The sequence below is a fragment of the Grus americana genome, chromosome 32, assembly GCF_028858705.1.
Source record: "Grus americana isolate bGruAme1 chromosome 32, bGruAme1.mat, whole genome shotgun sequence".
NCBI classification, from domain to species: domain Eukaryota; kingdom Metazoa; phylum Chordata; class Aves; order Gruiformes; family Gruidae; genus Grus; species Grus americana.
Window position 1 is genome coordinate 2,171,114 of NC_072883.1, and position 14,491 is coordinate 2,185,604.

The window sequence follows — 14,491 nt, forward strand, 5'->3', positions numbered from 1 at the left end:
TCAGGCTGGTTTTGCCTTTGAATGGGAGAGCCCCACCACGGGATGAAAAACTCAACTAACCTGGACTGTGTTGCCTCAAGGATTCAAAATAGTCCAACAGTCTTTGGAAACCAGTTAGTTAAAGAATTAGAAATATGGAGAAGAGACCATCCTGGAGGAGTTATGCTACAATATGTGGATGATATTCTATTAGCAGCAGAAACCTGGGAGGAGTGTATACAAATGACTGTTGAACTTCTTAGGACAAGAAGGATGCCAAGTGTCCAAGAAGGCGGCACAGATGGCAAAACCAATGGTCACTTACCTGGGACTTGAGATTTTACAGGGCCGGTAGAGATTGGGAACGGATCGGCAAGAGGCCATTTGTCAGATCCCAGAACCGAAGACAGCAAGAGTTGTGAGGGCTTTCCTGGGAACGGCCGCATGGTGTCTCGTGTGTGGATATCCAGCTGTGGACTGCTGGTAAGACCTCTTTACAACATCTTGAAGGAGGCACAGGGAGAATACCTGCCTTGGAACCCTGAATGCGGCATAAGAAAATATGGCACAGCGCACTAAAAAAAAAGGCTTTGATGATGGCGCCTGCACTAGGGCTGCCGGACTTATCTAAGCCCTTCGAACTATTTGTATATGAAAGGCAACATCTCGCTTTGGGAGTACTGGCCCAGAAGATTGGGGACTGGAAAAGACCAGTCGGGTACTTCTCTAAGCAACTGGACCCTGTAAGTAAGGGATGGCCGGGATGTTTGCGAGCCGTAGCGGCCACCGTCCTATTAATACAGAAAGCCAGGAAATTAACCAAAAAAAAAGAAAAAAAAAGAAAAAAAATTTGTATATGCACCCCAAATGGCTACCACAGTTCTAGAACAAAAGGGGGGACATTGGTTATCCCCCAGCAGAATGCTTAAATATCAAGTGATACTATTAAAACAAGATGATGTAGAGCTCAAAGTCACCTCTGCTGTCAATCCGGCTAGTTTTTTTTTAATCTTGAATGAGGAAAGGGAGGACCCTTTGAGCCACGACTGTCTGCAAACAAGTACTGGTAATATATCTACTGATTTAGATATGGCTCTGATTGATAGAAAATGGTGAAGGTGAAACTTATAAGAATCTGAAAGGATCTGACAAGTTTCAAAAGGGGGGAGTTGTAGCCAAAAAGAAAGGCCTGTAATGAAGGCCTGCTTCTGTTATACATAAGAAGAAAACGTAGCAGAGAAGAAAGGCCTGTAATGAAGGCCTACTTGTATTATAGGTGGTAAGAAACTGTTCATTATTACTTTAGGTAGAAGGCTAACGATTCTTAGAATAAGCACCTGCTACACATCATGAGAAAAAGGAGGAGCTACAAGACACTTCAAGGTCCTTATGTACATACTTGCAGAAAGGGAGGACATTAATTGCCTCCAGCAACATCCTTATCTTGCTGAGGCGTATAGCGAACAATTACCAACACGGAAGTACTGAGAAACTAGGGGAAAGGTAATTTGGGCCAGGGTCCCCACGACCAATGACCCATAAGCCCCCTACCCAAATTATCCCACCTACTCAAAAGACAGAGAGGCGGAGAAAGGAACTGAGCATGCGTTCTAGTTTGCATGCTAAGCGAAGAAATATGAACCAATTATTGTAACGGGGAGTGTACCACTTTGTAATCTTTGTGACACATGTGTATAAATATGACAAGAGAACTAGCGCTAGGGGTGCCTGATTAGAGGAACTATCCTCCTGACACCCAGCGCTGCAATAAAGGAAATGCCTGCCTCTTAAGGCTAAATTGGTGTTAAGGAGTTTTCTTTATTCCCGAATTTCGGTGACATTATCACCAATAAGACTGCCGATGCAATAGATCTTTTAACCCAGCAGTCCCAAGAGATGCGCACGGTAATCCTTCAACACCGCATGGTCCTAGATTACCTGTTAGCTGAAGAGGGAGGAGTGTGCGGGAAGCTAAACGCTTCCAACTGCTGTTTAGAAATAGATGACGTAGGTGAAGTGGTCCTCCAACTGACCAAAGACATTAGAAAATTAGCCCATGTCCCTGTCCAAACCTGGAACGGTTGGAATGGTAATTTGTGGTCCTGGTTACCGGGACCACCGTGGGTAAAACAGCTGCTATTGTGTTTGCTATGCGCAGTTGTCGCTTTACTATTTTTGCCATGTGCAATCCCTTGTTTTATTCAATTAATCCGACATGTAGTATCTAATACGCAATTTGTTCCTACCACCTCACCTGATAAAACGGATCCGTGCCGTTCACCAGTCAGAGCCAATCACAGTACCCATTGTTTAAACCCTTTCAAATTCCCAAATTGTCTGAGAGAAAGATTGCATGTTAGTACCCATATCGTACCTGCCAGTTGTTCTATGTTTGCTGTAATGGAAAACTACCTCATTAACCTCATTTTTCAAGTTTGTTCTGCAAAGTTAAACGTTTGCTATTGAGCATTCCTCTACCATACCCCACGTCGTTCTTCCTTCCCACAACTTCCCTTTGCCCCGTCCCTATTTCTCACTCTTACTCTCTTCCCTCTACCTTCTCCTTCTCTTTCCACTTTTCCCCCACCACTAAGGAGACTGCAATGTCGAGCCACGGGGTGGTGGAGCGGACCGCTACGGTATGCAGTTTGTCTCGACATTGCCGTCACACCACCATTTCCTTGCGTCACCGTCCTGCCTCGGAGGGCACTGCCCCCCCTTCCCCCCCTCCCCCGCGGTCTGCGAACGAGCGCCACTGTGCGCATGCGCGAGAGCCAGGGCGCGAAAAGGCTTCCCGAGGAGGCAACACGTACCACACGTGCCGCACGAACGGCACGTACGCAGCCGCGATCTGCGCATGAGCGTGGGACCCTATATAAGGGGGCGCACGTGGTCTGGTAAGCGGCGGAGTTTTTCTGCTCCTTCCTGTCCTCCTGGCGCACCTTCCGGGACCTGCTTCGACAAACGCTGCCACGCTTGGGCACCACAGAGGGAGCCAACGGAACATATCGGATGGGGACAGGGTGCCCAGGTCCCAGCGCAGCGGCCCGCATGATGCGCCCGGTGTTTTGCAGGGGGACAAGCACTGTGCCCAGATGAAGGGCTGGCTGCAGGAGGAGAAGCGCTACAATGAGGTAGTGCCGAAAGGGCTGGGGGAAATCGGGTGGGTGCCCACGGGCCCTGCGGGACTGGGGGGGCTGGAGGAGGGCCGCGGCGGGCTCAGGGACTCAGACCCTTCCTTCTCCCAGGTGCTGCGCCAGGAAATAGGGCAGCTTGAAGAGGCAGTGGAGCAGGAAGAGATTCGGTGAGTTGGGCCCCTGCCCCACACGGGTGTCCGGGGGGGGTCTCTGCAGCACCCGGAGCGATGGGGCTGCCAATGCCGGTGCCAGGCAATGGGGTGGGGGGAAAGTGCAGCACGCGCATGTGCAGCATGTGTGACAGGGGAGCCCAGTCCCTGCCTGGGGTGGTGTATGTTTGCAAGGGGACCCCCCCGCGTGGCCATGGAGGTCCGTAACTCGTCCAACCAAGCCCTGTTGCCTGCAGCCAGCAGCAGAGGAAGAAGGAGGCAGAGGTGCCGGAGACTGTGCTGCCGGAGGTGGTGGAAGCACAGCTGGTAAGGGGCAGACTGCTCCATGGAGCTCACAGCCACGCGTGGGCTGTAGTCCTGCGCAAGGCGGAGGGGCACCGCGCACCCCCAGCTGTCCCGACCGCGCGGCAGTGCCTGACAAGTGTCCTTGCTCTGTGTTGACCTGCAGGAGAGGGACCTGCTGGCGAGGAGACGCAGCTTCATGTATTGGCTGCAGTGAGTGTCCCCTCTGGGTCCCCAGGGCCCTGCTCCTGGGCAGCAGGTGCAATGGGCCGGACACCTGCTCCAGCCGCTGCGGCTCCCCACTGGGGAAGGCTGGGAGATGGGTGCAGCCATGACTTCTCCGCTGCCTGCTATTGGGGTTGGGCTGGTTCGTGCCCCATCCCCAAAGAGCCATTCCCCAGAGGCGTGCCTCAGTTTCCCCACTGCCAAAGGATGGAAGGGCAGCAGCTGGCCACAGGGAGGACGTGGTGGTGGCTTTTCTGCTCTCTGCTATTGGGGTGCAGCAGGATTGCACTCCCCAGAGAGCCACACCCAAGAGGCGTGCCTCAGTTTCCCCACTGGGAAGGGACAGGCGGGATTCCCGCGGTGCCAAGCCCAGCCCTGGGGCACAGTCCCCTCGGGGCGAAGCCCTGCGCTGCCCATCGCCGGTGACGTGGGATCCCGGGGCCAAATCCCTGGGGATAAGCCCTGAGGAGGAGCAGGAGGAGGAACAGGAGGGGGAGGAGGAGGGAGCGGGCCGGTGGCAGGAATGAAGGTCGGGCGCTGCAGGGAGAGGCCGGAGCTCGCCCGCCGTGCCGGACGCACCAGCACCCACAGCCGCCCATGTGGGTGCTCGGGGTGCTGGGGCTGGTGCTGAGCTGCCGGGGGGCAGGTAGGATGTGGGGGGACAGGGGCGTGCAGCAGGTTTGGGGGGGGTCCGACCCCTGGGGACCCTGCCCACCCCCGCGTCCCCCTCGTAGGCGCCTTCTTGGTGCACGTGGCCAGCTCCTGCCCGCTGGCGGCCAACGGCTCCATGCTGGATTTCAACTTGGCCCTCGTCTTCAACAAGAACCCGCTGGTCTGCTACGACCCCGACGCCCAGCGCTTCGTCCCCTGTGACTGGGGGCTGCTCCACCCCGTCGCCACCCAACTCGCTGCCATCCTCAACAACGGCACCGCCTGGGTGCAGCGCGCCGAAGCCCGGCGTTGGGCTTGTGACGACCTGACCCCCCCCAATTCTGGGCCCAGATGGTGATGTGGAGGAGTGAGGCCTGCAGCGCACGGGGGCTTTGCACAGGGGCATCATGCACAGGAGCTTTGCACGGGGACGTGGCGTGGGGTGTGGCGTGGGGTGTTGCACGGGGATGTTGCATGGGGGTTGCATACGGGTGTTGCACGGAGCATTGCATGGGGACGGTGCATTGATGTTGCACGAGGACATTGCACAACAGGGACGTCGTGGGCCCCGGTGAGCACCCCCCCATCTCCGCCATCCCCAACGGTGACTGGACCTACCAGGCGCAGGTCACCTTGATGGTGGCCCCGTTGGCCGGAGACACCTTCACGTGCTCAGTGCAACACGCCAGCCTGGACCGGCCCCTCCTGGAGGACTGGGGTGAGTCGGGGGGGGACGGGACACCCACCCAGACCCCTGGGTCCTCACCACGTCGTTGCTCACCCCCACCGTGTCCCCACAGGTCCCACCTTGTCGCCAGGGCTGATGGGGAAGGTGGCTGCGGCCACTGTGCTGATGGTGTTGGGGCTCAGCACCTTCATCGCCGGCCTCTACCAGTACCGGGCCAGGCCACCGGCACTGGGTGAGCGGTCGGGGGGGACGGCGATGGGGACAGTGGCCGGGGGGGGACAGGGACTGTGGCCTGGGGTGACACAGAGCCTCCTCACCCCCTCTACTCCCTCTTGCAGGTTACACTCCCCTCCCCGGAGACAACTCCCCTGCAGGTAACGGCACATCCAGCCTGTCCCTGTCCCCTGTCCCCAAGGGGCATGTCACCCCTTCTGCAGCCAGCTAGCGCCGGCCGAGCCGGGCACAGGGCGAAGGGTGCGCAGGACCGCTGGCCAGGTGCGGGTGTGCAGGTGGCTGATGGGCGCTGGGACGTGGGAAGCTGGGGCAGCGCCACGGGCGAGGCGCGTCCACGGCTGTGCCAGGGAATCTGATGGTTCCCCATTCCTGCAGGCAGCAGAGGCTCTGGGGACCGATGGAGCAGCCGGCAGAGGTTCTGTGCAGAGCTCCACAAACATGGCAAAGAGCAAGGAGCTACTGCAGCATATGGTAGGTGTGGAGTGGCTCCTGGTCCGCGGGGGCTGGGGCTGCAGGCCCTGAGCCCCTGCTCTCCTTTCCGCACGCAGGAGGAGACCCATCGGGCGGTGCGCGAAGCCGTAGAGAAGTTCAGCAGCAAGGTGGGTGTCCTCTCCTCTGCACAAGTCCCAGGGCTGAGTCGGCTGGGGCTGAGAGCTTTGAAGGGACTTCTGGAGGTCATCTTGTCTTGTCCAAACCGCCCCGCTCAAGGAGGGTCACCTCACGCTGGTTGCCCAGCGGCTATGGGCAGGAGCGTGACTGGGGAGGACGTTTTCCCCAGACGCTGGGGGCATTCACCATGCGTGGCACCCAGCTGCCAGCTGGGCCTAAACCACGACAGTCTTTTTGGCGCCCAACGTGGGGCATGAGGGGTTGTCATAAGGACAAGTCTCACCCAAGTGTGTTACAGCAAAATTGTTATAAGCATTTTTAATGTTCTTGAAGCAGTCTCTGGTCATAATGATGTTCTGTTTGGTCACATGGCTCTGGTTTGTAAACCCGTGTTTACTCTATGTAATCCCTGCGGCGCTGTTTATCACCTCTGGAAGAGGGGTTCCTGTTCTCATATTGTTGTATTGTGTGATAATGACTTATGATAAGATATCATGGAAAGTCATGAGTCTGAGCTGGTACTTGTACGTAGCATTTTCGTCAGGCCCGTACCTTGGTCAATATCTTTCAGAATTGATTAATAATTGCACCCAATCTATGGGGAAGACGGGGGGGATACCTTCTCCCACTCTTTCACCTCCCCTTTTCCCTTTTGGTTGGTCACGACAATTTTTGAGAATTTTGAATACCCTTGGAATGTTCAGGCCAGTATATTCCTATTGCTAGGTCTCCTGAATGTTTTCCAACTCCTGTTCAGGGTTAGCAAAAATTGTTTCAAGAATACCACCCAGGGATCTTCCCCAAGGCTGAATGGTCAGGGCTGGCATGGCATGTGGGAGAGTATGGGCGGGTATCTAGAGACCTTTTCACCCCCAATGGTTTGGAGCTTCACTCCTGAACAACTGCAAGACCCTCATAAAATGGTAGAATATTTGAAAGGAAAATGCTGTGGGGATTCTAAGGAGACACAACTTGCTGTGCTGGGCCCTGGCCACAATCTATCAAACACTGCTTGACAGTAGACAGCACCATCCAGGGGGAGAGAGCGGACCCACAGGCGCTGCAGCTGTCCAAGCCCCTGCAACAGGCCCTGCAGCTGCCCAAACCCCCGCAACAGGCACTGTAGCCGAGCCAAAAGATCAACCCATACCAGTATCAGTCGCCCCTATACACAAGGAAATTGGTTCACTTAGTGAGACATGATGATGAGCCGGGACCATCACGAGAACAAGAAGAAGAGCCAGAACCAGAAGTGATCACCCGATCCCTGTCCCTGAGTGAGCTGCGAGATACGCGGAAAGATTTCAGCTGCCTTCCAGGGAAGCACGTTATTACCTGGCTGCTCCGCTGCTGGGATAACGGGGCCAGTAGCCTGGAACTGGAGGGCAGGGAGGCCAAGCAGCTGGGTTCCTTGTCTAGGGAAGGGGGCATTGACAAGGCAATTGGGAAGAAGGCGCAGGCCCTCAGCCTCTGGAGGCGACTCCTGTCAAGTGTGAGGGAAAGGTATCCTTTCAGCAAAGATGTATGTCGGCCGGGCGAGTGGACCACCATGGAGAGAGGTATCCAATATCTGAGGGAATTAGCTGTGCAGGAGACGGTTTACTATGATCCAGACAACGCACAGTTGCCCGCGGACCCTGATGAAGTCCAATGTACCCGACCCACGTGGCGAAAATTTGTACGAAGTGCACCATCATCGTACGCCAACTCACTGGCAGTCATCAACTGGAAGAGTGAAGAGGCACCCACAGTGGATGAAGTGCCTGGCCGACTCCGGCAATATGAAGAGAGCCTTTCTTCCTCCCTCGTCTTGGCTGTGCGGAAACTGTTCCAGGACGTCCGGCAACTCAAAGACGATATATCGTACTCCCCACCTGCGCAGACCCGTATTTCAGCTGTTAGGAGTAAGCGTTTTTCTGCTCCGGAGAGGGGATATGGAGCATACTCACCACGAGGTATCCTGTGGTTTTATCTGCATGACCACGGAGAAGACATGAGGAAATGGGATGGGAAGCCTACCTCAACCCTGCGGGCACATGTACATGAGCTACAAGGCAAGACAGCTGTACAAAGGGACTCTTCCAGAAGGAATGCTGCTCCAGTTTCCACCACGCAGCCCCCCAGATCAAGTGGAAGGCCTGATCGCACTTATGACCCTCTTGAAGGGACTTCTAAGTCCTTTCTGCAAGAGATGAGTAGTGAATATGATGAGCAGGATTAGAGGGTCCCTGCCTCCAGCCAGGTGGAGGAAAGGGACAATAGAGTGTATTGGACTGTGTGGATCCGATGGCCCGGCACATTGGACCCACAAGAGTACAAGGCCCTAGTGGACACTGGTGCACAGTGTACCCTAATGCCATCGAACTATGAAGGGGTGGAACCGATATCTATTTCTGGTGTGACGGGGGGATCCCAACAGTTGACTCTGTTGGAGGCTGAAGTAAGTCTAACTGGGAATGAGTGGCAAAAGCCCCCCATTGTGACTGGCCCAGAGGCTCCGTGCATCCTGGGCATAGACTACCTCCGGAAAGGGTACTTCAAAGACCCAAAAGGCTACTGGTGGGCTTTGGAATAGCCGCCTTGGAAGTGGAGGAAATGGAACCGTTGTCTAGTTTGCCCGGTCTCTCGGAGGACCCTTCAGTTGTAGGGTTGCTGAGGGCTGAAGAGCAACAGGTGCCGATTGCTACCACAACTGTGCACCGGCGGCAATACTGCACCAACAGAGACTCCCTGGTTCCCATCCACAAGCTAATTCGTCAACTGGAGGGTCAGGGAGCGATCAGCAGAACCCACTCAGCCTTTAACAGTCCCATATGGCCAGTGTGGAAGTCCAATGGAGAGTGGAGGTTGACAGTAGACTATCGTGGCCTGAATGAGGTCACACCGCCGATGAGTGCTGCCGTGCCAGACGTGCTGGAGCTTCAATATGAACTAGAGTCAAAGGCAGCCAAATGGTATGCCACAATTGATATAGCTAACGCATTTTTCTCGATCCCTTTGGCAGCAGAGTGCAGGCCACAGTTTGCCTTCACTTGGAGGGGCGTCCAGTACACCTGGAATCGACTGCCCCAGGGGTGGAAACACAGCCCCACCATTTGCCATGGACTGATCCAGACTGCACTGGTAAAGGGTGAAGCCCCAGAGCACCTGCACTACATTGATGACATCATTGTATGGGGCAACTCAGCAGAGGAAGTTTCTGAGAAAGGGAAGAAAATAATCCAAATCCTGCTGCAGGCTGGCTTTGCCATAAAACGAAGTAAGGTGAAGGGGCCTGTGCAGGAAATCCAATTTTTAGGAATAAGGTGGTATGATGGGCGGCGTCAGATCCCAATGGATATTATCAACAAAATGGCAGCCATGTCTCCACCAACCAACAAAAAGGAGACACAGGCCGCCTTAGGCATTGTGGGTTTCTGGGGAATGCACATTCCGAATTACAGTCTGATAGTAAGCCCTCTCTACCACGTAACCCAGAAGAAGAATGATTTCAAATGGGGCCCTGAGCAACGACAAGCTTTTGAACAAATTAAACAAGAAATAGTTCATGCCTTAGCTCTTGGGCCAGTCCGGGCAGGACCAGATGTAAAAAATGTGTTGTACACCGCAGCCGGGGAGAATGGCCCTACCTGGAGTCTCTGGCAGAAAGTACCAGGGGAGACTCGAGGTCGACCCCTGGGGTTTTGGAGTCGGGGATACAGAGGATCTGAGGCCCGCTACACTCCAACGGAAAAGGAGATATTGGCAGCCTATGAAGGGCTTCGAGCTGCTTCAGAGGTGATTGGCACTGAAGCACAGCTCCTCCTGGCACCCCGACTGCCAGTGCTGGGCTGGATGGTCAAAGAGAGGGCTCCTCCTACACATCACGCAACCGACACTACGTGGAGTAAGTGGGTTGCACTGATTACACAGTGGGCTCGAATAGGAAGCCCCAGTCATCCAGGAATTCTGGAAGTGATCACAGACTGGCCAGAAGGCAAAGATTTCGGAATGTCACCAAAGGAGGAGGTGACACGTGCTGAAGAAGCCCCACCATATAATAAACTAACAGAAGATGAGAAACCATATGCTCTCTTCACTGATGGGTCCTGTCACATCGTGGGAAAGCATCGAAGGTGGAAGGCCGCTGTATGGAGTCCTACACGGCGAGTTGCAGAATCTGCTGAAGGACAAGGTGAATCAAGCCAGTTTGCAGAGGTGAAAGCCATCCAGCTGGCTTTAGATATTGCTGAAAGAGAAAAGTGGCCAACACTGTACCTCTATACTGACTCATGGATGGTGGCCAATGCCCTGTGGGGGTGGTTACAGCAGTGGAAGCGGAGCAACTGGCAACGCAGAGGCAAACCCATCTGGGCTGCCCCATTGTGGCAAGATATTGCTGCCCGGCTAGAGAAGCTGGTTGTAAAGGTATGTCATGTAGATGCCCACATACCCAAGAGTCAGGCCACAGAGGAACATCAGAACAACCAGCAGGTGGATCAGGCTGCCAAGATTGAAGTGGCTCAGGCGGATTTGGACTGGCAGCGTAAGGGTGAATTATTTATAGCTTGGTGGGCCCATGACACCTCAGGCCATCAAGGAAGAGATGCGACATATAGATGGGCCCGTGATCGAGGGGTGGACTTGAGCATGGACGCCATCTCACAGGTCATCCATCAATGTGAAACATGCTGTAATCAAGCAAGCCAAGCAGGTAAAGCCTCTGTGGTATGGAGGCCGATGGTTGACATATAAATATAGGGAAGCATGGCAAATCGACTACATCACACTCCCACAAAGCCGCCAGGGCAAGCGTTATGTTCTTACAATGGTGGAAGCAACCACTGGATGGCTGGAAACATATCCCGTGCCCCATGCCACTGCCCAGAACACTATTCTGGGTCTTGAAAAGCAAGTCCTGTGGCAACATGGCACCCCAGAGAGAACTGAGTCAGACAATGGGACTCATTTTCGGAACAACTTCATAGACCCCTGGGCCAAAGAGCACGGTACTGAGCGGGTGTATCACATCCCCTACCATGCACCAGCCTCTGGGAAAATTGAAAGGTACAATGGACTGCTAAAAACTACCCTGAGAGCAATGGGTGGTGGGACCCTCAAACACTGGGACACCCATTTAGCAAAGGCCACCTGGTTAGTTAACACTAGGGGATCTGCCAATCGAGCTGGCCCTGCCCAATCAAAATTACCACACCCAGTAGAAGGAGATAAAGTTCCTGTAGTGCGCATGAAAAATACTTTGGGTAAAACAGTTTGGGTTATCTCCGCTTCAGGCAAAGGCAAGCCCATCTGTGGGATTGCTTTTGCTCAGGGACCAGGGTGCACTGGGTGGATGATGAGAAAAGATGGGGAAGTCCGGCGTGTACCCCAAGGGGATTAGATTTTGGGTGAAAATAGCTAATAAATTAAATTGCATGATGCTAATAGCTATATACTGTATCAATGGTATGACCATAAGAATCACCCAAAACTAATGAAGGATGGACTTTGGAACTAGAACTGACTTCAACTGGTACCCAGCAACTTCATCAAAAAAATCACATCTTTGACGTCCAGACTGCGAGCATGGACCATACCAGATACACCAGCCGTGAAGAAACTCTGGATGCAGCGTGTAACAATCCAGCAGCACGCACCATTGTTCCTGCTCTGAGAGACTGTAATGGCAGATGGAACCCAAAGCCATGGACTAAATGAACTCAATGGACACGTTAGAGTGATGGCCCATGGAGGAAGAAAATGGTGTCTGTGAAATAATCTGGGCATGACGTAGATGGTATAGAATAAGGGGTGGAAAATGTCCTGGTTCTGGCAAGGACAGAGTTAATTTCACAAGGAGCCAGGACAGATGACCCAAGCTGGCCGGGGGGCTATTCCATACCATGTGACGTCATGCTCACCATAAAAGCGGGGCTAGTCGGGCAGGGGAGGGGCAGCGCGGTTTTCAGCGTGGTTCCCGGACGGGCTGAGCATCTGGTTGGTAGGTCGGTGGCTCAGTAAATTGTTCTCTGTTATTACCCATTGTTAATATCTGTTACCAGTACTGTTGTTCATTGTTTTCCCTCTCCCTTGTTGTCCCAGTAACCTGCCCTTATCCCAACCCTCGAGGCTTTGCCGTTGTTTTTCTGTTCTCCTCCCCATCCCACAGGGGAAGGGGTGAGTGAGTAGCCGCGTGGTGCTCAGCGGCCGGCTGGGGCTAAACCACATCAGGAGGTGAGAACAGAGGATGGCCACGGTCCCCGCAGCCCTCGGCCGGGGGTCTGCGCGTGTCTGCCAGCGGCGGGGGGAAGGCAGCTGCCTGGGCCGGGGCAGGGCCGGGTGGGGAGGACGCATGTGTGCTGCTGGGGCTGATGGGGGGGACCGGTCCCGGGTGCCCCCCACCCCCTCCTGCCACGTGCCCAGCCCCCAGCTGGCGCACACACAGCCGGGCACAGAACTAGTGCGCGTGTGCGCACGGGACCGCTGGCTGTGGGGGCTGCAGGCGCGTGAGTGCAGGCGGCTGACGGTGCTCCTCTCTGGGGGGAGGCTCCCGTGCCAGCCCTGGGCATCCCCGACCATGACCGTGACCATGGCTCCCACCACGCAGGTCCAGTCATGGAGCTAGAAGTGGTGAAGCAAGGCCTCCGCGTGCTCTGGGAGCAACTGGCGCAGCGCTTTGCGTGGTCAGTAAGGCGCATGGAGCTGCTGCGGTGTCTGGTAGGTGTGGAGTGTTCCCCGTGTCCCCGGGGCCTGGGGCTGTGACACCTCTGGAGATCATCTTGTCTCGTGCCCTTGCCCCTGCTCGAGCAGGGTCAGCAAGAGCCAGGCGCTCGGGACCACGTCCAGGCGTGGACCGTGTCCAGAGTTGGGCCTGGGGGTCCCTCTGTCTGCCCGCAGTGCCTGCAGGGCTGGGAAGGAGAGGGGACGCGAGGGCAAAGGCAGTGCCCGAAGGGAGCCGGGAGGGGATAAGGCGGAGGAGGGCAGCGCGCTCGTGGGAGTGTGCCGCTGCCCTGACGGCTGCTCCTCTTCCCCTCCTCTCCCACAGCAGAACTTTCGGATGGAGACGAGGGAGACGCCCGCAAACCTGGAAGAGGCGCAGAAGGTAGAGGGGAGAAGGAGGCCCGTCCTGACAGGGTCAGGGAGGGGGGTGCCAGTGCAGCCAGCTAGCGCCGGCCGAGCCGGGCACAGGGCGAGGGGCGCGCAGGACCGCTGGCCAGGTGCGGGTGTGCAGGTGGCTGATGGGCGCTGGGACGTGGGAAGCTGGGGCAGCGCCACAGGCGAGGCGCGTCCACGGCTGTGCCAGGGAATCTGATGGTTCCCCATTCCTGCAGGCAGCAGAGGCTCTGGGGACCGATGGAGCAGCCGGCAGAGGTTCTGTGCAGAGCTCCACAAACATGGCAAAGAGCAAGGAGCTACTGCAGCATATGGTAGGTGTGGAGTGGCTCCTGGTCCGCGGGGGCTGGGGCTGCAGGCCCTGAGCCCCTGCTCTCCTTTCCGCACGCAGGAGGAGACCCATCAGGAGGTGCGCGAAGCCATAGAGAAGTTCAACAGCAAGGTGGGTGTCCTCTCCTCTGCACAAGTCCCAGGGCTGAGTCGGCTGGGGCTGAGAGCTTTGAAGGGACTTCTGGAGGTCATCTTGTCTTGTCCAAACCCCCCGGCTGAAGGAGGGTCACCTCACGCCGGTTGCCCAGCGGCTATGGGCAGGAGTGTGACCGGGGAGGCCGTTTTCCCCAGACGCTGGGGGCATCCACCACTTACTTCCCTTTGCCTGGCCCTGCCGGTCGCCCAGTCTCCCAGTGCCCTGGGGCAGTGGGGTAGCGAGTGGGCGTGGCCCTGGGGCTGGAGGGGGGTGAGGGTGCCCAGGTGCCAGCCCAGCCGCCCGCATGATGCGCCCGGTGTTTTGCAGGGGGACAAGCACTGTGCCCAGATGAAGGGCTGGCTGCAGGAGGAGAAGCGCTACAATGAGGTAGTGCCGAAAGGGCCGGGGGAAATCGGGTGGGTGCCCACGGGCCCTGCGGGACTGGGGGGGCTGGAGGAGGGCCGCGGCGGGCTCAGGGACTCAGACCCTTCCTTCTCCCAGGTGCTGCGCCAGGAAATAGGGCAGCTTGACGAGGCCGTGGAGCAGGAAGAGATCCGGTGAGTTAGGCCTCTGCCCCACATGGGTGTCCTAGGGGGTCTCTGCAGCACCCGGAGCGATGGGGCTGCCAATGCCGGTGCCAGGCAATGGGGTGGGGGGAAAGTGCAGCACGCGCATGTGCAGCATGTGTGACAGGGGAGCCCAGTCCCTGCCTGGGGTGGTGTATGTTTGGAAGGGGACCCCCTGCATGGCCATGTGTCACGTGAAAGGGTACAAGTCTGATGTGTGGCTGAGGGAGGCCGTCCCGTTGAGTCACGAGGTTCAGAAAGGGCCCCCTTGCTTTCTAAACTCCTTCTCAGAGAGGAGCCTCGGTGCGGCTGCGTCCAGTCTTAGTCCCAGACTTGGTCAACGGTTTATGTCTAAAGGATTATGTGTGTAGCCACTTATCAGAGTCAACGTT

At 56.1% G+C, this 14,491-nt stretch overlaps 1 protein-coding gene across 1 annotated transcript; it reads left to right on the plus strand.

The window, feature by feature from the left end:
• Window positions 1–4,390: 4,390 nt before the first annotated feature.
• On the plus strand, window positions 4,391–14,094 carry LOC129198281 (HLA class II histocompatibility antigen, DM beta chain-like). The gene is given in 12 exon segments (XM_054807429.1): window positions 4,391–4,439; window positions 4,528–4,775; window positions 4,778–4,893; window positions 4,984–5,162; window positions 5,245–5,364; window positions 5,471–5,506; window positions 5,915–5,965; window positions 12,562–12,671; window positions 13,000–13,056; window positions 13,286–13,381; window positions 13,459–13,509; window positions 13,861–14,094. Coding segments are annotated over 12 exon segments (1,347 nt in total).
• The last annotated feature ends 397 nt before the right edge of the window (window positions 14,095–14,491 follow it).